The sequence below is a fragment of the Thecamonas trahens genome (assembly GCF_000142905.1).
Source record: "Thecamonas trahens ATCC 50062 unplaced genomic scaffold supercont1.24, whole genome shotgun sequence".
Classification (NCBI taxonomy): domain Eukaryota; order Apusomonadida; family Apusomonadidae; genus Thecamonas; species Thecamonas trahens.
Genome location: NW_013657656.1, coordinates 258552 through 281757, shown reverse-complemented (window position 1 = coordinate 281757; position 23206 = coordinate 258552). Strand labels below are relative to the sequence as shown.

General features: G+C 64.8%; 12 protein-coding genes across 12 annotated transcripts in view; 7 read left to right on the top strand and 5 right to left on the bottom strand.

Moving 5' to 3' along the window:
* Positions 1-44: 44 nt before the first annotated feature.
* Positions 45-1325, top strand: AMSG_05640 (uncharacterized protein; the record flags this gene model as incomplete). The annotated part of the gene is made up of 1 exon (XM_013902254.1): positions 45-1325. The coding sequence occupies one exon, from the start codon at positions 45-47 to the stop codon at positions 1122-1124; it is 1080 nt and encodes a 359-aa protein (XP_013757708.1). The 3' UTR covers positions 1125-1325.
* Positions 1326-1488: 163 nt separating this feature from the next.
* On the top strand, positions 1489-2929 carry AMSG_05639 (uncharacterized protein). Its single transcript, XM_013902253.1, has one exon. It carries the CDS (start codon positions 1540-1542, stop codon positions 2800-2802), a length of 1263 nt encoding a protein of 420 aa, XP_013757707.1. The 5' UTR covers positions 1489-1539; the 3' UTR covers positions 2803-2929.
* An 89-nt stretch (positions 2930-3018) lies between these two features.
* Positions 3019-4422, top strand: AMSG_05638 (RNA polymerase II 215kD subunit; the record flags this gene model as incomplete). The annotated part of the gene is made up of 1 exon (XM_013902252.1): positions 3019-4422. One exon carries the CDS (start codon positions 3019-3021, stop codon positions 4420-4422), a length of 1404 nt encoding a protein of 467 aa, XP_013757706.1.
* Positions 4423-4617: 195 nt separating this feature from the next.
* On the top strand, positions 4618-5271 carry AMSG_05637 (uncharacterized protein; the record flags this gene model as incomplete). Its single annotated transcript, XM_013902251.1, has 2 exons — positions 4618-4720; positions 4832-5271. The coding sequence occupies 2 exons, from the start codon at positions 4618-4620 to the stop codon at positions 5269-5271; spliced, it is 543 nt and encodes a 180-aa protein (XP_013757705.1).
* AMSG_05636 (uncharacterized protein) lies at positions 5129-9477 on the bottom strand (the record flags this gene model as incomplete). Its single annotated transcript, XM_013902250.1, has 2 exons — positions 5129-9390; positions 9471-9477. The coding sequence occupies 2 exons, from the start codon at positions 9475-9477 to the stop codon at positions 5276-5278; spliced, it is 4122 nt and encodes a 1373-aa protein (XP_013757704.1). The 3' UTR covers positions 5129-5275.
* A 194-nt stretch (positions 9478-9671) lies between these two features.
* Positions 9672-11753, top strand: AMSG_05635 (TKL/DRK protein kinase; the record flags this gene model as incomplete). Its single annotated transcript, XM_013902249.1, has 2 exons — positions 9672-9686; positions 10248-11753. 2 exons carry the CDS (start codon positions 9672-9674, stop codon positions 11751-11753), a joined length of 1521 nt encoding a protein of 506 aa, XP_013757703.1.
* Positions 11754-11772: 19 nt separating this feature from the next.
* AMSG_05634 (transcription factor protein) lies at positions 11773-15131 on the bottom strand (the record flags this gene model as incomplete). The annotated part of the gene is made up of 2 exons (XM_013902248.1): positions 11773-14958; positions 14994-15131. 2 exons carry the CDS (start codon positions 15129-15131, stop codon positions 11773-11775), a joined length of 3324 nt encoding a protein of 1107 aa, XP_013757702.1.
* A 646-nt stretch (positions 15132-15777) lies between these two features.
* AMSG_05633 (tRNA-dihydrouridine synthase) lies at positions 15778-16758 on the bottom strand (the record flags this gene model as incomplete). Its single annotated transcript, XM_013902247.1, has 1 exon — positions 15778-16758. The coding sequence occupies one exon, from the start codon at positions 16756-16758 to the stop codon at positions 15778-15780; it is 981 nt and encodes a 326-aa protein (XP_013757701.1).
* A 382-nt stretch (positions 16759-17140) lies between these two features.
* AMSG_05632 (uncharacterized protein) lies at positions 17141-18514 on the bottom strand (the record flags this gene model as incomplete). Its single annotated transcript, XM_013902246.1, has 1 exon — positions 17141-18514. The coding sequence occupies one exon, from the start codon at positions 18512-18514 to the stop codon at positions 17141-17143; it is 1374 nt and encodes a 457-aa protein (XP_013757700.1).
* A 216-nt stretch (positions 18515-18730) lies between these two features.
* AMSG_05631 (uncharacterized protein) lies at positions 18731-19880 on the bottom strand. Its single transcript, XM_013902245.1, has 2 exons — positions 19761-19880; positions 18731-19325 (listed from the first exon to the last, which is right to left on the bottom strand). Exons 1-2 carry the CDS (start codon positions 19848-19850, stop codon positions 18804-18806), a joined length of 612 nt encoding a protein of 203 aa, XP_013757699.1. The 5' UTR covers positions 19851-19880; the 3' UTR covers positions 18731-18803.
* Positions 19881-20092: 212 nt separating this feature from the next.
* On the top strand, positions 20093-21190 carry AMSG_05630 (BNR repeat domain-containing protein; the record flags this gene model as incomplete). Its single annotated transcript, XM_013902244.1, has 3 exons — positions 20093-20146; positions 20277-21098; positions 21125-21190. The coding sequence occupies 3 exons, from the start codon at positions 20093-20095 to the stop codon at positions 21188-21190; spliced, it is 942 nt and encodes a 313-aa protein (XP_013757698.1).
* Positions 21191-22949: 1759 nt separating this feature from the next.
* AMSG_05628 (uncharacterized protein) overlaps positions 22950-23206 on the top strand; it is a gene marked incomplete at both ends in the record, with an annotated part of 1507 nt that continues 1250 nt past the window's right edge. Inside the window, one exon of the mRNA XM_013902243.1 lies at positions 22950-22965. Coding sequence (XP_013757697.1) covers positions 22950-22965 — 16 coding nt within the window. The remainder of the gene's footprint in view (positions 22966-23206) is intronic.

The window sequence follows — 23206 nt, the reverse complement described above, 5'->3', positions numbered from 1 at the left end:
CTCCCAACCACCCAACCACCACCATGCAGGACGGGGTATGGTACATGTCGTATGGGTCGAACATGCTCGTCGACCGACTCATGTGCTACCTCGACGGCTCCATCCTGCCCTCGATGCTCCATCCGCACAAGGCGTGTGCCAATCCGGCACCACCGTCTGACTCGCTCCCCTTTCGCCTCGACGGCTTCCGCCTTTCCTTTCATCGCGAGTCGAGCGTGTGGACCGGCGGTGTTGCGTTCATCGAGCGGACTGATCTTGCAGCTGCCGGTGATGATGCTGATGGCGACTATGTTCTTGGCGTCATCCATCGGCTCACATGGGATCAGTTTGTTCACGTGGTGAGCGAGGAGAACGACTCGGCACCCGTGCCGAAGAGCCTGACGCCTGCTGCGCTTGTTGATGCTGGCCTCGATGGCCTTGATCTCTTTCCCTCGCGGTGGTACGGCCGCGCGCTGTGTGTCGGCACCTTTGAGGATGCGCCCATCGTCACCTTTACCTCGCCCGACGTGGCGAGCTGGGAGCCGCGCAGCCCGTCGGATGCCTACATGCGTGTCCTCACGCTCGGCCTCACTGCGCATCACGCACAGCTCGATGCAGCTGCAGTCAAAGCATACTTTGCGCCGCATGCCCTGCTTCCGGCCATTGATGAGGCCATGGCGGATCGGGCACACACGCCCATCGCGCGCATGTTCACCTACGGCACTCTCCGCGATGACGACGACTCGGGCGCTCCGTGGACAGCCGAGTGGACAGCCGGCGCTGTCAGCCACGCCGCGCACATGGAGGGACTCCAGCTGTTCCTGCCTAAGCATGACGCACCGTATCCAGGCGCCATGCTTGTTGACTCGCCCGAGGTTGCTGGCGCCGGCCGTCTCATGTCGTGGCCCGACCCAGCCACTTGGAGCGCCAAGCTCCACGCTGCCGATGCCATCGAGAAGTACGACCCAGACGCTCCTCCCGAGAGCTCATGGTACCTCCGCCTCGCCCATCTTGCCACTGTCCCGTCCCTCGGCCGCGGCGTCCGCATCGCTGCCTGGGTCTATGTCCTCAACAACAGTGGTGACGACAGCACACGGGTCCTCATCGACGATTGGCTCCTTCGGCCACAGCCAAGCGATGGATAGCGGCAACGTAGGCGCAGACACAGGGCGGCAAGTCCAGCAGCGACCGAGCAACGCTGGATAGCGACCGAGCGAGCGCAGACCCAGGGCGGCGAGCGCGAGTGCAAGTGCAAGTGCGACGGCTCTCTCGACACGCAACACCCAGCGACGCCGAGTCAATGATAACGACCCCCCTCCTTTTCCTCTTCCAACCATGGATCCACCGTTCCATCGCCTCCTTTCCTTCTTTCCTTCCATCCTGTCCCCCATCGGTTCCAACCATCACCGCAGCTTCACCCCCATTCCGATGACCTCCAATTGGTCACGTCAAATCGGACTCGCATCACCGGCCTCACTTCCATCGGCTGCACACATCTTTCTGCTGCACCTCGTGGGTACTCTCTGAGTATACTCGCCTGGCTCGTACGGTGCAGCCATCATGTCGACTCCCGAGTCACCACCAAGCTACACCGGAGGTCCTGGTATTGAGCTGCCTACGTATGAAGAGGCTGTAGCAGCACGGGGTGTGGTGGCTACCAGGCCGAGTGCAGCCACACCTGCGGCAGCAACCACACCTGGAAGAACAACAACGCCGGGAAGACCTGGGGCGGGGGCTGGGACCAGGAGGGGAAGCGTGGAGTTTGCTAATCTTGAAGCGGCAGCGGCGGATGTGGCGCGGCTGGAGCAGGAAGCAGGTCGCAGAGGACAGGCGGGCGCGGCTGATGATGCGCGGCCATGGTGGCTCCCGCTCGTGGAGCCGTGTCCGTTTACGGCCATGTACCTCACGGTTACATTCGTTCATCTCTTCCACACCTATTTGATCATTCGATTTCTCGGCTACGGGTCTGGCGAGCCGATTGTCCCGCTTGTGGTGGGCCTCGTGCTCTTCCTAGTTGTCGTGCCTGTCGTCGCCATCATTATCTTCTTCTGCTGGTACCTGCCGGGCGTGACCGAGCACATCGACGACATCAATTTTTACCACGACGACGAGCTCTCGGCCCAGTTCTTCATCGTGCTTGGGACCATGGCGGTGGCGTGTGCGGTGGCGGCGTGCACTGGTGGGGTGTATCTCGCACTACTCGGAGTGCTCAACGATCCAGTCGAGATGTACAACGGGCCGGTCCCAGACCTCGGCTCGCCGCAGCTGGAGGCACTGGCGGCCGGCTCGTTTGCACGATTTACCGATCCACAGCTCGGCTGGAGGCAGGGCGTGACCGGCGAGCACATCTCCAAGCTGCGGACCAAGTCGGGCGTCCTACATCTCCCGAGCTACACCACACCTGTGACCAGACCATCGACGTCGCGCGAGCAGGTCAGCGTGTGGGCGTGCGCGTGCGCGAAGCCGCGCAACTACGGGTGTCGGGTGTTCCCGGCCATCGACGTCACCGGCGGCCGGCGGCAGGGTATGTGGGAACGGGCCAAGGCCATCGGTGGCCTACGCATCAAGTCGCGCAAGATTCTCGACACCTGCCAGCGGTCAGCGTCGAACGCCATGGCCAAGACTGAGTTCAACTCGTTCTACTCGCCAGGCATCTCTCTCCAGGACGCGGTATACATCGAGTGGACCGATCTTGCTGTCTACCGGCGACAGATCAAGGTCATCTCGTGGTCGGTCATCTCCTCTTTCCTCTTTACTGCCCTCCTCGCCGTTGTTCTCACCAACATCTTCTCACGCTGCGGCGACTGCTACCATGGCTACTAGCCCCGGCCTGGGAATGATTGCAAGCCCAAGCTTCGGTCCTCCTGCATAGACAACAACATACCCAGATCGCATACACCATGTACGCTGTCGAGACCCGCTAATATGGGCGTAAAGCCAATCAATCGTATGCGACGGCTCCAGCTGCCGCCGAGCCGGGGGTGACAAGCTCGTCGGCTGTGGACGTGAGGCCACCTCACTCCACCACCCCGGCCAGCCATGAGCACACGTGCAGTGACACTGACGGTACAGGAGGATGGACTGACGAGCAAGTACCGTGCAGCTGCGGCATGGCGGGCGGCGCGGGCGGCCGAGGCCAAGGCAGCCCGCGAGGCTGCGGCCGAAGCTGCGCGAAAGGCGGCGGCGACGGCGGCGGCTGAGGCCGAGGCAGCACGGGCGCGCGCCGAGGCCGAGGCCAAGGCTGCGGCGGAGAAGGCTGTTGCGGCTGAGGCTGAGGCCAAGGCTGCTGCTGCTGCTGCAGCGGCGGAGACAGCGGCGGCCGAGGCGGCGACAGCGACAGGCTGCGGCAGCGGCGAGGTCGGGAGCAAGCGGCGACGCGAGGACAGCGATGAAGGCCGTGGCGATGGCGGAGGGGCGGCCAAGGTGGCCAAGGGCCTGGGCGATGGCGATGTGGGCGAGGGAGGGCGCGGGAAGCGGGCGCGGGAGGATGCCGAATACACGGTGTATGTGGGCGGGCTATCGCGCGAGACAACGCGGCAGAGCGTGTACCAAGCCTTCTCGCAGTTTGGCGACGTGCTCGAGTTCCGCCAAATCCCCGACAAGAACTACGGCTTTATCACCTTTGACAAGAAGGATGCCGTCCAGCGCGCCATCGCCGCCATGCACTGCACCATCTTTGAAGGCTCGTTCATCAGAGTCAACTTTGCCCACGGATCCGGCAAGTCCGGGACCGAGGACCCCATGGCTGGCTCGTCGACCACCTTCCGCATCGACCAAGGCGGCTCCACGCCGGCAAAGTCCGCCCCACCGCACACCGGCTACACACCCAGCACAAGCCGGACCGAGACCGCGAGCTACGCCCCGGCATCGCCCAGCTACGGCGCCACGTCCGCACCTTACGTCCCGGCCGGCGTACCACCGGCATCCGGCTACGCGCCGTCGTCTCCCAAACACGCGCCGTCGTCACCCACCACTGGCTTTACACCTGCAACCGAGACTGCGAGCTACGCCCCGTCGTCGCCGGCCTACGCGCCGTCGTCTCCAGGCTACGCGCCTGCGGCCAGCCGCACTGGATTTGCGCCATCTTCACCCACCTACGCACCGTCATCGCCGACCCACGCCCCTGCGGCGGCAGAGCCGACTGCCGGCTTTACGCCTGCGGCTACGCCAGGCTTCACCCCCGCTGGGCAGGCCGGCTTTACACCCGCCACGGAGCCGTCAGGCTTCACCCCGTCATCGCCGACCTACGCGCCCTCATCACCAGGCTATGCGCCTGCGACGGAGACACCCAGCTTTACCCCGTCATCACTCGGCTACGCTCCTGCCTCGAGCTCTGCCGGCTTTACCCCGTCGTCACCGACCTACGCACCAACGTCACCGAGCTACGCACCCGCCGCCGACAAGCCCCAGACCATGGACATCGCCAAGGCCCCCGATAACTAAACCCATCCGCGGCTCTCGGGTCATATCCTCTCCCCGACCCGAGTCAGACCGGGCCAGGCGTGCTGGCACCCGGTGACAAGGCAGCGACGACGACGACGGCGACGGCGACGACGACCACACCACAGACCACTCTACCCACCCCACCCCACCCCACCCCACCCCACCCCACCCCACCCCACCCCCTTCCACCTCCGAATGTCACAACGCGCTGGGCTGACGGCCGAGGCTGTGGCGGCGTCTGCGGCGGCGACGACAGACAACACAGCAGCCATTCTGCGTGCGGCGGCCAAGCGGATGGGTCGACCAAAGGGAGGCAGCACGGGCGAAGCAAGTAGAGGAAGAGGAAGCGGGGCGAGGATGCGTGGCTCGAGCGGCAGACCGAAGGCGGGCGCAGGGGCGGCAGGAGGAGGTGGCGCGAGTGCGGCGGCCGAGTACCACCCAGAGCGGATGGCTCAGCTCGAAGACATCTTTGTGTTTGAGGCTCGGATGAGCGAGCATCTGCGCCATCTGCGGAGTCTCCGTGCCCGGTATCTGACCATCTTGGGCCTCCTCGTCGCTGCAAACATCTACGCCGCGCTTTATGTCTGCTCGGAGCCGCCGCCAGCCGCTTGGCTCTCGCTGCCGTGGCTCGTCCACTCGCTGCCGCTCCTGGTGGCTCTGGCGGCTCTCGGCGCGTACATTGCCACGGGCCTGCATCACACGCTTCTCCTCGGCCCGTCTGACTTCACCGATCGCATCAACCGCGTGCTGCACACCTACTTTCTGCGGTTTACACCCGACACTGGCGAGCTTCGCCACCTCAACGCGGTGCCGGCCCATCCGGCGCCGCTGCACACCCTTGACCGGTGACGGGCTACGACGACGAAAAGTCGGCATAGCCGAGCATGGTCACGTCGACGGTGTCGAGGCCGACCCCGGCGTCTTCGTCATAGTACGAGACTGGGCGCTCCTCGTCCAGAAAATCGTACGCAGCCAGAGCCGTCGTTGCACCAGCAGCGCCATGGCTCGGGTGCGGCGCGGCGATGCCGCCAGTGACCGTGTTGCGCCGGCGGCCGCGACCATGGCGCGCGTCAACGGTTCCACCTGACGGCGACTGAACGCCAGTCCCGCCTTCGACCGCCACATACTCCAGCAGCTGGATGTCTTGCAGCTCGCCGCCTGTACCCGAGGCGCGCTGGCGGCGGCGGCGCCCGCCGCCGTGCGACGAGCTCATGGCGGCCTCGAGCGTGTCGTCGCGCATAAAGGCCACCACTGTGACCCGGCCGGGAACCAGGGCCACGTCGCCCGAGTAGGTGTCGGCGTGGAAGGTGTCTGCCGAGTACGATGCCCGCTTCTCCTTGATGAGGTGGGTCTCGGACGCGCCCTCGTCCTGCAGAACGACCACGCCGTGGGCGTGCGGGATCTTGATGCGGAAGAAGACGGCACCGGCGACAAGATACTGCTCGACCGGCGAGAAGAGGAGGCCATTGCGCCCACGCAGGCGCTCGAGGTCGGTAAACTGCTGCTGGTCACCAGTTGCTGCCGCCTCGGTCACCACCAGCGCGTAGTCCATGAGGATGCGCTTGGGGTGCCAGAGCGACTCGCGCTCCTCGCGCGCACGGTCGGTGAGCCGGCGTGTGCAGCATCCCGACGGTGGCTCGAGAGGGACGCCGCCGGCAAACCGCAGCACGTAGTTGCCCGGGTGTGGGAAGAGCGCCGAGGCGATGTACAGGTTCTCAGTGGCATCATGCTGGATCTGAACCCGGCCGTCAAAGTACGACGACCGGACGTTGCCAAAACGATTGCGGGCCGCGCCGCGGACCTCGATCCGCGGCCGTGGCGTCCGGGTGTACACGTCGTACGTGTAAGAGACCATTAGGTTCGAAAAGTGGTCGGTCGTCGTCACCATCCGGCACTCGGAGGCCATGCGGAGGCCCGAGCGGAAGAAGTGGGGGTAGACCTGGACGTCCTCGGTAGCATACGCACCGACCATGCCGCGCTTCTTCATCCGCCGCGCGTTGCGGAAGTCGTATCCAATGACAAAGCCAATGGCGATCAGCGCGGCACCAACAATGCCGAGCACCACGTAGCCGACCAGAAACCGCTCCGTTGTCGACGGCGTCATCCCGAGCGCCTTTTGGAAGAAGAGGCCACAGAGGAGGACGCCGATGACGCAAAAGAGCGTAAAGAGCTCCAGCCGGTTTGCCCGCCGGGACTGATACGGCTTGAGCACCCACTGGAGGAGGAAGAAGAATGTCATGGCCAGAAACACAATCTGCATGCGGGTCACCTCGGAAAATTGCGAGGAGAAGAGCTTGACGCCGACAACCACAATCTTGCGGAGAATAATGACCAGCTCCCACAAGTACGAGTACTTGGTGTACTTGCGGTAGAGGAGACCGAGCTGGAGCACAGCCGACCGCCGGTGGAGCTTGGATGACCGCGACTTGAGAAGGAAGAAGAAGAGCATCGGGATGCCGAGACCGTACACCCCGCCGCCGACAAGGGCGTACAGCCGGATCTTGCGCCACTGAGCGGTGTAGCAGTTGACGTCTGGCTGTGACCGCATGCGGAAGACTCCGTCACCGTCTTCGTCCTCGCAGTCAAACACCTCCATGCACGTCAGCGTAATTGAGATGTAGATGAGGTTGAGCATCGAGAGCGAAGCGTTGACCACCGCCCATTCCCACGTCTTGGCATTCTTCAGCAGCGAGCGCGAGCGGAACTGCGAGGTTGATGCAACCGCCACCGTGTGCGCCCCGCTCGCCACAGACTGCGTCCCCGAGCCCTCGGCAACCGACGAGAGCCGGCACTTGTAGAAGATCTTGACCACACAGTACATGATGAGAAATATCAAGAGGAAGAGGAGCGGGAGCGCGAGCTTGACCATCAGCTTGCCAGCGACCGAGAGTCCGGTCGACTGCACGCACTCGATGGAAAAGAGCTCGAGGTTGAGGTTGAAGAGCGTGAGATAGTTGAGCGACTTCTGGGTCTGCTGCGGCCAGCCGGCGTCAAAGGTCGAGAGCACGGCTGCAATCTGGATAAAGTTCAGCCCGACTCCGATCGAGGTCATAAAGACGGTGGCGCTCCGCGCGAGGTTAACCAGCGTCACCGAGACGCTCAGGACAATGATGATGATGCCGGCGACGTAGGCCATGATAAACTTGGGACACTTGGCACACTGCGGGTCACTGGTGTAGTCCTGCTTGAGAAAGTAGCCCTGTGCGCAGTCGGAGCAGAGCGGCGGATTGACCCAGTTGGCCGCACACTGGTTGCGCCCGGCACATCGCGAGCTTGGTGCCTGGCACTGGGTAAAGACGTAGCCGGACGCGCTTGTGTCGCGCCAGTAGCCCGGTAGTGCTTGCGGAATGCCGACACCGAGGGCCCGACAATCGCCGCCGACCGGACACGCGGCGCAAGTCGACGAGCCCTCGGTGTCGGCGTAGCTGCCCGACTGACAGAGGAGACATGAGGCCTCGCCGGTGGCGTTGACATACATGCCCAGCGGGCACGGTGTGCACGCGTCGACGAGAGCGCCACCGGCGGTGTCACGGAACGTGCCCCGCGGACACTCTTCACATCTAGTTGCTCCGGATGCGGCGTTGGCGTACGACCCGATCGGACACGGGAGACACGTTCCCGCGTAGCTGAGTGATGGCCGGAAGTCACCAGCCGGGCACGGCAGACACTCCGTGTCGGTCACGTACTGGCCGGCGAGGCAGTAGCGCGTCCGCACAGGAAGGACGCCACCCGAGTTTGCCTCGTTGGCCATTGAGGGGAGACCCGGCGCACTGACGTACATGTGGGAGGCTGCCAGCGGGCCAGACGCGAGCGCAGCGCCGAAGCTGGCGCTCGGTGCGCTGGCCCCTACCGGCGCAAGAATCTCGAGCACGGTCGCCGTGACAGGCAAAGCTGCGTCGTAGTCGGTCATACCCGGGATGTGATAGGCAAATACCATGCCCGCTGCCGCAGCGACCGTCGGCGCGGTCCGAGTCGCCGACGGTGTTCCCACAAAGACCACGTCTTTGCGGGCGAGCAGGCCAGCCGCGCCAAACGTTGAGCTGGCGTCGCCTGGTGCCCCCGACGGAAGCTCGAGGGAGGAGACATCGACCATACTGGCAAACGGCGATGACGCAGGGTCGGAAGCCGGTCGAAAGACGCATGTGGTCGCAACGCCGGGCGAGCCAACCACCAGGACGCCACTCGGGCCGGCGGCAAGTGACGCCCCAAACCGTGAGCCGGCGGTTGACGGCGCGGTGGCAATGCGGCACCTAGTTGAGTACGTCGGCGGCGAAAAGGCGGCAAGATAAGCCGGCTGCGAAAAGGCGGCCGCGCTCGCCGGGTTGTTGGCAAAGAATGCGTGCACCCGCCCGGCGTTGGTCGGCAGCGCACCAGCGCCGTCACCCGGCTCACCCACAAATACCACTGCGCGGCCAGCAGAGCTGAGCCAAGCCACGGCGGCGCCGGTTCGGCCACCGGTGCGACTGGCAGAGGACGGAGCAACCAGGACGGGCGAGGCGACGACGCTTGCCGGCGCCCACGAGCCGCCTGGACCGGCCGCCGACGATACGACGACCACGCCGCCAGCACCGGGCGTGCTGCCCGGGTTGTAGCCCGGTAAGCCAATAGCAAGCATACCAATGGGCTCAGACCAGGCGAGGCTGGCGCCAAACTCGAGGCCGGCGATGCCGACAAGGCCGACATAGGCCTCGTCGGGCGCAACGATTCCGAGAAACACACCAGCCACAGCGCCAGTGCGGGCATAGACGTGCACCTCACCGCCTATATGGGATGGCGATCCGTTCGGCGCTCCAATAGCGATCATGGCTGAGCCGAGAACGGCGGAGGAGCCAAAGCCCGAGGCGGGCGGCCCCGAGAGTGAAGCAGGCTGGACGAGGGGCGAGGCAGCGCCGTCAGTCAGCGGATAGAGGAAGACAGCGTCGACGTCGGGCGCACCAACAACAAGCATGTCAGTGTCAGCGACCAGCGCTGTGCCAAGCCGCGAGCGATTCGCAGCGTGCGGAAAAGGAGGCGGTGCGGATAGACATGGGCGGGTGAGGCGTCTTGACAGTCCATTCCGGCAAAGGTCTCCGGCGAGACGCACAGGCCACAATCAGCTTCTGTGACAGCTGAACTTGCACAGACACAGACCGGATCCGAGCATGAGCCAGCCAGGCACCGACCACAAGCAGCATCAGCACCGGGCAGCGACAGAGCGAGTGTGACACCAGCAAGAGCGAGGGCGAGGACGAGGAGGTTCTGTAGCGGGTATGGACGAGGCATGTGTATGTGTAGAGTGACTATGTCTGTGATGGAGGGAGTGACGAGGGGATAGACTACGAGGTGGTATGCGTGTGTGTGTGTGTGTGTGTGTGTGTGGGTGGGTGGGGTGGGTGGAGGAAGTGGTTGGTGTGAGGTGGCGCCAATGAACAATGTGGGCAATGAACTTGTTCGTCCTTTCGTACACTGTGATTCATTGTCTGCGTCATCGTTTGATTCATCGTCTGACTGGTCTGCATGGTCCATCGTCTGACTCCCTGTCTGCATGGTCCATCGTCTGACTCCCTGTCTGTGTGGTCCATCGTCTGACTCCCTGTCTGTGTGGTCCATCGTCTGACTCCCTGTCTGCATGGTCCATCGTCTGACTCCTTGTCTGCATGGTCCATCGTCTCATCGAGTGTTCGTCTCTCCCTTCAGTTCAGTGTTGGTGCTGCCATGCATACCATGGCCTGTGCCAACACGCTTCCGTGACGTACAGTGGTTCACCTCTCCCACAGACAGAGAGGGACATGGCGAGCAGACGGTATGTGGTTGACGGCGTACTGGCATGTAACAAACGGTCGCAGCTGCCGATGTCGTCGTTTCTGGTGGTCGGTAACCCGAAGCGCAAGGCGAGCTGGAAGCTGCCGTATGCCACCGCAGACGGCGCCGTCTCGCTCAAGTCGCTGACATCCATCAAGGAGGTGCTGGAGACCGGGAGGCTTTCGAACACAGAGATCAGCTTCTCTATTCCACCCGAGGCCCGCGAGCAGGCGCGGACGCTCATCACCGATGCGCTGGCGTACCTCGCCTCGCTGCCGCCAACGTCAGAAACTGCCGCAGCTGTCCGCCGCTATCGCAGGCCACTCTCGCCGCTCCGCGACGCACCAATCCACGGCAACGCGGCCGTCGTCGAGACCAAGCGGCAAGCAGAGGAGTGCTGCACTCCTGATGCGCCGCCGGCAAGCAAGCGTCTAAAGCGGATCGACGGGAGCAGGAAGCCTGGGCGAATGGGGCGGCGGAAGAAGCGGATCGACACGCTGGAGGAGCGCGCGAGCAAGCACGCGCTACTGGAAGCACGCGCGCTGGCGGTGACCGACGTTGTGGTTGGCAAGTTGCTTGGCGTCGGCGCATCGGGTGAGGTTCGATTGGCCCGGCTGATGACCGGCTCCGGGGCGAGCCGGACCGGTGTGCAGGTGGCGGTCAAGACACTGTTCAAGACCTCAGCACTGGCCACCCAGATGTTCTACGACGAGGCTGCGTTGCTGCTACAGCTTGACCATCCGAATGTGCTGAGGGTACATGGGGTTTGCCTGGCGGCGTCGCCACGGATGATGGTCATGGAGTACGTGCCGCGGTCGCTGGAGGAGATGCTTGCGCCGGGCGCTCTTCCAATTGCCGACGCACTCGTTATCGCGCGCGGCGTGTTGACTGGACTCGACTACCTGCACAATGCAGTCGAGCCGGCAATCATCCACCGCGACCTCAAGCCTGGCAACATCCTGGTCGACAACTCGCTGCGCGCGGTTATCGCCGACTTTGGTGTCTCGCGGGTCTCTTCCGACTCGACAATGACGGTCATCGGTACGCCGCTGTATCTGGCGCCCGAGGTTGTCCGCGACGAGCGGTACTCGCACAAGGTCGACATGTATTCGTTTGGCATGGTCCTCTATCAGATGCTCACCGGGACACCGCCGTTTGCGGTCCGCGCCGGCGACGGCCGCATCATCTACAAGTACTCGCGAGTCCAGCTAGTGATGAAAGTCGCGGTCGAGAAGGAGCGCCCGAAGCTGCCGACGGCCATGCCAGGCGTCCTCACCGACATCATCACCTCGAGCTGGGCTGAGGATCCAGACGCGCGACCAGAGGCGTCGGCGCTCCTCGCCGCACTTGCTGTTATCCCGCCGTTCCCGGTAGACGCGCGGGTGGTGCCGCTGGCTCCCACGCCACCGCCGCAGCCTACCGCTGCAGCTGCTGCAGCTGCCGCGGCCACCACTGTGGTGGTCGGCACAGCCGGGGCGACCGTTGCGACTGCTGCCACTGTGCTCCTGGACGATGGTGGCGGGCCGAGCACTGCCGCGAGCGTGGAATGAAGCCGCGAACAACGGTGTGTTAATGGTCGGTATTGGGGGCAGACTCGGCAGACTCACCGTCGTCAGGGCCGGCTGCATCTTCCCACGACTCGTCACCGTCGTCGTTGGACGCCGGCTCGTTGGGTGGAGAAGCAAACGTGGCCTCGGTGGCCTCCCGCACGAGGTCGGTGCGAGTGAGGACGTTAAACGGGTTGAAGGCGATGGGCGCGATTGCCTCCGACTGGACGACCATGTTCTCGTACACTCCTGCGCTCGAAGTTGGTGGCGGCCGGGCGGTGGTGGACATTGAGGTGAGCTTTTTGCGCCGTTTGGCGGCGCCCGAGAGCTTGCTGGTGCGGGCCGAGGCGCGCGAGCTGGGAGTTGGCACCGCAACCAGGCGGACCGGGAAGCGGCGGCCGTTGAGGAGGTTGTACGCCTGCATCGCACGGATGTGCGAGACAAAGATGGCAAGCGCGTTCTCGTCGTCCACCCACTGGAGCCGGTACTCGTTCTCAAACGGCATGAGGAAGGCCAGCAAATTGCGAGTTTTGACCGACGGGTCGAGCCCGTAGATCTGCAGCGCGTTGAGGTCCTCCACCGATGCCTCTTCCGGGTCGAGCGTCACGCCAAGGTTGCGAGCCTCTGCTGCCTTTTCGCGCTCGAGTTTGCGGGTCGTCCGCACCACCGCCTGCCACTCGGAGAGCAGAATCGGCGGCGACCGCGAGTCGGCCCGCTTCGAAACAACCACCCGTCGGTGCGGCTCGGTGTCGTACGACTCTGAGTGCAGGTGGTAGACGACCGCGAGCTCGTGGACAACCTCGCGCTGCGACGCCGGCATGGGCGGCAGGTTGGTCGACGTCGTCGACGGCGTCGCCAGGAGCTTGCCAAACGTTTGCTCGAGCATGGCAATGAGCGCGGACTCGCGGACGGCAGCAACCTGGAGAAACTCAGAGTACTCGACAGCAGTCGGCAGCGCAGCTGTGCCTGACGAGTCGAGCGCGAGCGCGAGGCGCGCGTTGCGCGCCACCCGAGCACACTCCTCGTCGCACTCGAGCGCTCGGACGATGCGCGACTCGGTTTCGGGCGGCCCTCCGCGTGAGCAGACCACCTCGCGGCTCATCCGCCCACACCCACACGAGACCCGGACTCGGGCAGAGCACGGGACTGCCGGGCATGCTTCGCCCGGGTGACACATCGCCTGGCACCGGTGCGAACACGACGATCGCATCCGGTGGCATGCCTGCCGGCACGACTGCGGGTTAGGCGCATCGGGATCGTCAGCAGCCTCGGCAGGCACAGCGTCCGACGGGCCGGCCCCGTCGCCGGCCGCTGCCTTGGCCACCACGTGCTCGCCCGAGTGGCATGTTCGCCGACACGTGTGCTCACCACAAGGCATGGCCACGCCGCACGGCGCGCCGCACGACACATTGGAGAGCGAGCACCGGACGTGCGGCATGATCTTGTGGCCGCCGTTGCACGGCCGCGACGTGAGGAACGCACACGGAGCACACGGCGAGCCGGCCGGATGGCACGGATGAGCCATCGGGTGTCCACACGGTCGCGGGATCGAGCACGGCTGTGAGCACTGCGGCGGTGCAGTCCCGCACTCGATCGGCGGAAGGATCCGCGACGCGCCGCATGGACAGACCATCTCGTCGAACGAGACGTTGCCGCACTCCCCACACGCGTTCCGATGGCAAAGCCGCTCACAACGGTGGTTGCCACACGACAGCTCGCGGTTGCACACGCGTCGGCAAATGTGGAGCCCGCCCGGGTCGTCACGGCCAAACGCTGCCGGCAGGTCGGGGTTGAGCGGGCAGCACACTTCCCGGCACCGGTGCCGCTTGCAATGCAGCCGCGCGGTACACACCTTTTTGCACCGGATCGGAGTGGTGTCGAGCGGCTCGTAGTGCGGCTGGTACGCCGCGAGCAGGTCGCCGTTGCTATCACGAACCTCGGGCAGGGCGCAGGCTGCATTGGCGGCTCTGCGGGTCGAGTCGGCATTGACCACCCCACAGAGAGCGCTCGCGCTCGTCGACCCGCACCGGCACGACGCCTCGACCGCGGCAGTGCAAGGCGGGCATGGGCCCGGGTGGCACACGCGCGGGCAAGGGTGCTGCCCGCACTCCAGCTCGCGGCCGCACAACCCACCACACGACGAAATCGGATCGGTGCACGCCTCGCGCGCCGGCGCCGGAAGGGTGGCCAGCTCGCTGTTGCCGCAGTGGCAAGTAGTCACTACTTCCGGCTCCAGTGGACACGGCCCGCAGGGGCCCTTGTGGCACGACCGCCCGCAGGTGTGCTCGCCACACTCGAGGCTCTTGCCGCACGTCGAGCCACATGCGAAAGCGCGATCGTCGGCAAAGCCGATGTCATACTCAGCGAGCGCGCAGTTGCGGACCCGAGTCTCGCTCCCGCAATAGCACGTCTGCTCAAACTCAATGTCACACGGCGGACAGCCGAGGTCATGGCACTCGTTGGCGCACGTGTGGCGACCGCAGTTGAGCGGCTTGCCGCAAGCGGCGCCGCACGAGCGGCCGGCGTCAACGTCGGAGCAACGCGGCACGTACGTGGTGGCACCACAAAAGCAGGGGCGAGCCGGAGCTGTGGCCGAGCACGGCGGGCACGGGCCCGGATGGCATGGCATGGTACACGGGTGTGGGCACGGAGTGCCCTTGCGGAGCTTACCGCAGTTGTCACCGCACGAGTGCGGCGTGATGTACGGATTGAACTCGGGCTCCTTCACCTTGCCGCAGTAGCACATGTACTTGAACGCCCGCGAGTGGACCTCGTGCTGGCATCCAGGGCACCGCCATGGCTCACCGGCCTCGGCCGCTCGGGCCCACTTTTTGATGCAGAAGATGTGGAAGAGCGCAAAGCAACGGTCGCATGACCAGACTGCGGTGTGCGACTTGATGTTGTCCATGCACACCATGCACTCGTACGAGCCGCTCACCAGCTCGCGCATCAGCCCAGCCGCCAGCGTCGAGTGCCCGACAGTGTCGACAGGCGCTGGCGCCACACTCGGACGGGCCTTTGATGGCGGAGGCCCGCGGCTCGAGCCGCCCTTGCCCGCCTCGGGTGCCCTGCCCTTGCCCTTCCGGTTCTTCCCCCGCTTCTGCTTCTTCTTGCCACCGCCTCCCGTCGGCGCGTTGGCCTGAGAGGTCGCAGAGGTCGCCACAACGGCGCCCGGCACAAACGCAGGCGCATCCGCCCGAAGCACGGGCTTGCCGCGTCCGGAAGACGCGGCACCACCGCGACCGCGACCACGGCCGGCCCGACCACGACCACGACCCCGACCACGGCTACGGCTGCGGGCTTGGCGCGGGGGCTGAGCCGCCCCATCAACTGCAGCACCATCAGCTGCAGCTGAAGCCGCCGCTGCCGCACCACCAGCATCAGCCTTGCCCTTGCCCTTGCCCTTGTTCCTGCGCCTGTTCCTTCTCTTGCTCGCGCCAGCCGCACCAGAACTGCTGGCCTTGATCCCATTCCCAGCAGAAGAAGCATTTGCTGCGTCGGTCTTGTTGTTGGTGGTCTTGTTGTTGGTGGTCTTGTTGTTGTTAATCTTGTTGTTGTTGCCTGTGGAACGTCCGGGGCGGCCGCGCGAGGACCCGGGGGGTGCTCCCCGGGAAGAGCCTCGACGTCCTCGGCCGCGCCCAGCGCCACGGGTGGAAGCAGTGGACGGCACTGCAGACGGTGGTACAGGCTGCCTGCCTGCACCACCGCCGCCCTGGCTATTGCCGTCACTACCACCTATGCCTCCTTCTCTTTCTACTGCCATGAGACGAGTGATACCAGCTGGCTTCCGCCTCTGTCTCTGTCTCGCCTCGCCCGACTTCATTGGCTCGAGAGAGTCTGGCTCACCTTCCAATGGGCTCGAAAGCGAGTCACGGTGTGGAGGGGTCACATGCGGTGGGGGGGGGGGGGGGGGGGATGGGGGTGACGCATGAGTTGGTGTTATGTGGCACGGGCGAAGAGCTCGGCGGCTGCAGCAGGCCCATCAGCGGGATCTGCTGCAGTGGCCAGCGCTAAAGCGAGCTGGGCATCACGGAGCAGGAGAGTTGGTGGGATCGGCGGCAGCGGGCGAGAGGTCGATGTTGAAGCGCGAGAGGAAGAGGTCAAAGATGTCCGAGACGGTGTGGACTTCAGCGAGGGCAGAGCGGGCCCAGCGCGGGAGGATGGCGCTGGTCATGGTGAGGACATGGTAGCGGACGCGGACAAACTTCTCCGAGTAGGCGAGGGAAAGGCGGATGTACTCGCGGACGGCTTCGATGGGGGTGTAGTCCAAGCCGGCAAACATGGCCGGGTTGGCAAGGAGGCCGCGAGCAGACATGACGCCGTCGACGCCTGTGGCGGCGGCAACCGAATGGGCGTCGGCAACCGAGTTGATGTCGCCGTTGGCAAGGACCGGGATGCCGACGGCCGAGGCTGCGAGGGCGATGGCGTCGTAGTCGACGTCGCCGCCGCGCTTGTTTGCCGGCGTCCGCCCGTGGATGGTGATCCATGCCGCGCCGGCAGCCTCGAGCCTACGAACCAGCTCGATGGTCTCCTCGGGCGTGTCGCGGAGGCGGATCTTGACGGTTACTGGACACTCGGCCTGGGCCACCGTGGTGGCAATCATGTCCTTGACCAGCTCGGGCTTGGCAATGAGGGCCGAGCCGAGTCCGTCACTCATGGCCCACCCCTGGGGACAGCCGCAGTTAAGATCGACGCCACTCACGTACTGCGAGACCATGCTCGAAGCATCGACAAACTGGCGGGTGTTTGCCGCCGCAAACTGCACAATCAGCGGCGCTGTCTCTGCCGGCGAGGTCATCAGCTCGCAGTCGCGCGAGAGCGAGGACTTGAGGAAGGCATCCGAGACAATCATGGGCGTGTACACCACGTCGGTGCCATACCCGGCCACCAGCAGCCGGAATGGGAGCTTCGAGTACCGGACCATGGGCGCCTGCACGTATAGAGGTCGCTCCTCCCGCCGCGCCACAGAAAACAGCTCCATCAGCCGGTCGTGCTTGCTCGTCGCCATGGCCGCGGGTCGAGTGGTGTCAAGTTGAGTGGCCGCTTATCGGCCCGGCGTCAGCCGCCAGCTGCCGCTGCTGTCAATGATGCCTCCTTTGCTCATTGCGTTTACGGAATGGAGCTCGGGCGTCAAGATGGTGGAGCATGATGTACTGCAACAAAGCAATGTTCCGTCGTCGAGTCAATCGGACTTGTCGTCGTCGAGCTACAGTTGTCGCCAATGACCAAGTGTCCGGCCGCTCTGCCAGGTGGAAGCGCGCATCTGCGGAGGCAGACGCAGGAGCAGTGCTTCCACGGACCAGTGGCGCTGATTGGGCGCAAACAGCTGCCATCAGCTACAATACGGATACAGGCGGCTATACGGTGACTTTATGGGCGATGGCGCCGCATCAGGCGAGGACAAAGTAGTAGTAGAGAGCGGCGGTGGCGAGGAAGAGGGCGATGACGAGGAAGAGCGAGCGGGAGGAGCCGGTGATGCGTGTGGCGACGAGCGTGCGATCAACAGAGACCGTGAGCACGTGAGAGTTGTTGGACGAAAAGGCGAGCGAGGTGACAAGCAGCGGGTGTGGGGTGACCGAGACAAAGTGGGCGAGGCGCAGCAGGCCCGAAGGCGAGGCCGAGACTTGGACAATGTAGACGCGCTCGCCGGTGGCGATGCCGAGCAGCGAGCCATCGTCGGCGTAGGCCATGGCGGTCATGGGCTCATCGGCAACCTTGAGGGTGGTGACGACGGCGCCGGTCTCTGCATCGATGACAGCGACGTGCGACGACGGCTCCGAGGCACCGGCAATCTTGCCGGTGAGGCCGAGGATGAGGCACTGGCGGTTTGAGGAGCGGTTGTAGAAGACGGTGCGGAACGAGAGGCGTGATTTGGAGCCCGCCTTGGCGCGACCGGGCGAGCCGCCAACAGCCGAGCGGACGGCGGACATGGGGCCCGAGTCGAGGGCGCCTTCGATGGCGGCGGCGACGGTTTCGACCGCGACCGAGCGGATGAGCGAGCCCATCGAGACGTTCCAGATCTTGAGCGTTCCGTCCTGCTGCGAGACTGATGCGATGCGCGAGGCGTACATGTTGAAGGCGAGGTCACGGACAACGCCGGTGTGGCCAGTAAGGGTGTGGACCCGCGTGTACTCAGGGTGCTCCAGCTTCCACACCCGGATGCGGCCCTCGGAGCCGGTTGTGGCCACCAGCCGGGCAGCATCAGCAACAACAACCTTGCGAACTCGCGGCTCGTCCTTGCTCAGGTCAGCCTTCCACTCGGCAATCTTTGTGAGGCCGAGGGCAGTGCCGGGTGCAGCGTCGTCACCATCGGACGCATTCTTGGGCGCATCAGACTCGTCTGATGCGCCCGACGCAGCCGTCGCAGGCTCTGTTGATGTCGACGCCGACGCCGACGATGCCTTTGATGTCGACGGCGAGGAGGCCGCGGGTGCGGCTGCTGCGGGAGCAGCAGCGGCTCTTGCGGGTGCGCCAGCCAGGGTGCCCTTGGGCAGAAGGTGGGCGATGTCGTAGACGCCGATGGCCTCCTCCTCGGCGGCAAGGAGGACGCCAGCTGTCGGTGCGGCAGCGAGGGTCATGACAGCATGCGGGTGTGTCGAGGTCAGCGAGTCAAGCGAAATGCGGCCGGATGATGAGAGCGAGCAGGCGGCAATGGTGTTGGGCACGCCCGTCGCCGACCCGCCGCCGCCTCCGGCAGCAAACACCATGTTGCCGGTCGTGCGGACGACGGCATAGAGCGGGACGCCGAGGTCGGCTACAGACATAGAGTGCAGAAAGGGTGAGTGAGGGAGGGAGGTGTGTGCAGTGGTGGGAGCTTGGGGGTGGGTGGGTGGGTGGGAGGGTGGGGGTGGGGGCAGAGGCTGACGAGACCTGACCAGCTCACACGTGGCACATGCGGTGGCTGGACGGAACGAGGGTTCAGAGCCCTGATGACAACAAAGGGCAAGCGGTGGCGGTAGAGCGTAGGAATAGGTGATGGATTTAAGCTCGACAAGGAGGGGAAATGGGGAAGGGTCCATGGGGTGCAGTATGCGCACGGCAGGGCAACGAGAGTTACTCGATGCCGAGCTCGCGGAGGGTCTCGGCAAGGTCGTTCTTGGCCTTCTCGGCGTTGGCCTTCTCCTCGGCAACCTTCTCCTCCATCTCCTCGAGCTGGGTCTCGAGATCCTTGATCTTGCGTTCGGCGTTCTCTGCGCGCATGTCGGCCTCGTGGTGGTCATCCTTGACCTTGGACAGATCCTCGACCTGGTTCTCGAGCTCCTCGATCTGCTCCTCGGCACGGCGCAGCTTGCGCTCGAGGTCCTCGGCGTGGGCCTCGGCGGCCTGAGCAGCGTCACGCTGCGCGGCCAGCTGCTCGCCGACATCGCCGCCCTGTTCGTCGGCAAGCGCCAGCTGGTTCTCAGCCGACGACCGGGCCTGTTCGGCCTGGTCGGCACGCTCGACAGCCTTGGCAGCCTTGTCCTCAGCCTCGGCGAGGCGGGCCTCGAGCGACTCAGCCTCGTCCTGCGAAAGCTGCAGCTTGCGGCGGGCGTCCTCCGCCTCGGCGAGCGCAGCCTCCTTCTCCTCGCTCACAGACTAAACAGAGAATATACGTGTGTGCGTGAGTATGTAGGGGGGTCTGGTCTTGGTCTCTTTCTTTGCCGTTCAATGCGACATGACATGACAAAACATAACGAAAGATGCGAGGGGACGCGGGGGGGGGGGGGGGGTGGGGTGGGGGAAAGAAGGCGGCTGTGGAGGGAGGAGGGGAGGAAATAGAGGGGAAGATAATGTGTGTGGGCACGGTGTGTGGTTGGTGGGGAGGGCGGGCGGTGGCGAGTATGGCGTGGATGGTGGCACGGGGCTAGGCCGAGCAGGGTGCCTGGCTGTGTTTCTGGTGAAAGGCAGCGAAGGAGCAAAGTTTTTGGGAAAGGGACAGGCGGCACGCGCATTGTGGACGAGAGGGAGGAGGGGAGGATGGAGATGAAGAGGGTGAGGGATGGGGGATTGAGAGTTGGGGAAGAAGCATACCTTGACCTGTGCCTCCAGCTCCTCGATGCGGTCGTTGGCCGTCTCGACCTCCTCGCGCCACTTGGCCATCTGGGCCCGAACCTTCTCCATGATGTGCTGCTGGTGTATGTAACGTAGTTGGGTGGGAAGATTTGCCGTTGGTGGGCGAGTCTGGGGGGGGAGCGGCTAGCCAGCGAGCCAGCGAGCCAGCGAGCCAGCCAGCCAGCCAGCGAGCCAGCGAGCCAGCGAGCCAGCCATCAATGACATCGATTGGAAGCACAAAGGGTCTGGCTGATTGACTCTGGTCTGATTTCCTGCAGTGGTGGGGATGGGGAGGATGGGAGGAGGTGAACATGCAGTACGATGGCAACGGCATGGGCTGTGTAGCTCAGCGGCTGTGCGGCTGGGTTGGTTGCGGCTGGAGCTGCTGCAGGCTGGGCGGGTTTGCCTGCGGATGGACACTCATCTGCGTCTGCTCGCGTGAATGGCAGGTGACGGCAAGACGATGTGGGCGTGGGGGCCAACTCGCACGGACAGCTTGGCACAGGCGACTGCGACGACCGTCTCGCTCCAGTCGAGGTGCGCCTACCGCATGAGGCTGTTGCTGACGTCGTCGACGTCGCTGCCGGAGCCGGCCACCTAGTTGTGCTCCTCGCCGACGGCACGCTTGTTGGGTGCGGCGACGATGCCGTCGGCCAGCTCGGCGGCGATGGATCGCGAACAGAGATGACAGTGCTCGCTGCGCTGATGGAGGCGCTCGGCGGCGAGCGGGCGGTGGGCGTGGCAGCTGGCTGGGAGCACAGCCTGGTGGTTACGGCGTCAGGCGCAATCTACGGCACTGGTGCCAATGCCTTTGGCCAGCTCGGTACCGGGCCGGACGGCCTCGGGCCGGGCCTAGTCTCGGGCTTTGGTCCAGGCCGCGTGGCTGTGGCTTGCAGCGCCGGCATGCGCCACTCGATGGCGGTCACCGATGCCGGCGAGGTCTACGCATGGGGCGATGGCAAGTTTGGCCAGCTCGGCCTTCCCGCTGACGTGCTTGACAGCCACCGCACCGGGCGCAAGGTGCTCGTCTGCACGCCAGAGCAGGTTGGCGGCATCGGCGATGCAGTAAGCGTGGCCTGCGGCTACAAGACGTCGACGCTTGCGCTCGCCGACGGGCGTGTGCTTGCTTGCGGCGCCGCTGCGCACGGCACACTTGGTGTAGGAGAGTGCGCGGACAAGATCGTTCCCACTTTTACACCTGTAGCTGGCGAGCTGCCTGGCACTGGGCCGCTCCGCTCAGTCCACGCCGGCTGGTCGTTTAGTCTTGTGCACGCTCCGAGCGGCGCAGTGTCGGCTGCTGGATCCAACAGCCGCGGCGTCCTGCTCGACACGACTCCCCGAAGTGGCGCCACCAGCCTTGTCTCGCTCCCACTACCCGGCGACGTCGTCTCAATCGCCGCGGGCTCTGAGCACGTAGTTGCCCTCACTGCCGAGGGTGCGGTCTGCAGCTGGGGCTGGGGCGAGCACGGGCAGGTTGGGAGCGGGACGACCGACGACGCCGCAACTCCCATCGTGCTCGGCGAGCTCGACGGGTGTGGCGTGGCGCGGGTTGCCGCCGGGCCGGGCTCGAGCTACGCCTTTCGCTGAGCTTGGATGCAGCTCGGGTCTCCGTTGTCGCGCAGGACGGCGGCGACGATGTCGACGCCACCCGCAGCCTCGAGCACTCGCTCAATGATGTTGAAAGTGTAGAGGGTGCGGGCGCCAGAAACATCGTCGACGCTGGCGAGGGCGGCGTTGGCGCGTTCAGCATAATCGGCGTCCTCCGATTCGAGCGGGAGCTCGTTGGCTGCAGCACGGGCGGCGGCGCCTCGTTCCGCAACCTTGTGCGCCGCAAAGCCGCAGCGGCCGAGCTCGGCGTCGTCGACAGGAAGTAGCGAGGTCATGCCCTGAGCAAGGAGCGGAGCGTACCGTTCTTCAAGCAGAGCGGTGTAGACTTGGGCGCGCGAGTCATACCCGTTGCCAACGAGGGCAGCGTCGACAATCGGTCCCAGGAGGTCGAGCGCAAAGGCCAGCCGCGAGTCGCGGTCGTAGTGGTCGGCGTCCCAGAGCGGAAAGTCGCGGGCGAGAACCCTGTTGACCGCAGCCGATGGCGGCGATGGCGACCAGACCGAGAGCGAGATCGAGTCGACCGAGGTTGCGACAACGGTGTGGAACCAGAGCGGCGGGATGAACAGCACATCGCCAGCGCTGACGTTGGCCAATACCGAGCCCGGAATGCGGCGGGCAGGATCAAAGTGCGGAAGAAGTGTCTCGTTGTGTGGGAGGTGGAGGAAGACCTGCGACTGCAGGTGGCCGGGATGGAGGTAAGGAAAGGTGTGGAGCACAGTGTGGGCGGCCGGCGGCGAGAGGAGCACGGACTTGGAGCCAGAGATCTGGATGTACGCGTTGGCGTAGTCGTCAATGTGGGTGTGTGAGACCGAGCCAATGCCACCAGCCCAGACTTGGACATGCGGCATGCGCGGCGAGTTGGAGACGAGCGGAGCGAAGGAGCCCCCAAGTACATCCAATATGTGCGCCAACTGCAGGCCATGGACTGGCGAGTTGACAATCGACGTCGCGTGGTAGACATACTCGCCGTCGGCGCTCTTCCCGCACCCGCTCTTGATTGCATCGCCCAGCACCTTGCCGGCTACCGACTTGAACGAGAAGGTCCGCGGAGCGTGGGCGGCCATGACATCATCCAGCATGGCCATGGGCCGAGGCGCCGTCCGATCGCCGTCCGAGCCGTGGGCAAAGACAAAGACCGGCGAGTCGCGGTAGGCTTGGATCTTGATGTCGACGAGGCCAAAGGGTGGATCGTAGATAGCCTGCAACCGCTCCAGCACCTTGCTCTCCGCCAGGACAGAAACATTGATTCTCCCAGGCAGGCCAGCCTCGTTCGCCTCGGCAAACGAGCTGTACAGCGGCAGAGACTCCGACTCGGCGAGGGCAATCATGGCCGAGACCGTTGCGGCGGCATGGGGATGGAGTACACAAGGCACTGGTGACCACTGTGCCACATACACCGCCACCAGCAGTGCAGCAAGTGCCAATACAGTCGTGGTTGGCGAGGGCATGTCGCAGTCCCCAAGCTGAGCAGAGAGACGAATGCCACCGTCAGCAGCCCCAACCCCCGCCAGTAGCCACCACCAAGCCCCTGAACGAACGACTATGGCCACACAGCATCCAATGATGTTCGATCCCAGTCCATATCGCACCCGCCACCGTCACTCGGACAGCCGAGCGGATGCTATGTGTGGTGCCTGCCCCCTCAGGCTAGTTAGAGGCAAGCGCGAGCGCCTCCCCCGCCCAGCACCAGCACCAGCACCTCACCCACCCCCACCACTTCCAACTTAACGCGTGGAGCACACTTCGATCTAAAAAAAACAACAAGGAGGGGCGGATCGCAGCGGCGAGGCACTAGCGATAGTCGGGTCGAGCGCGGG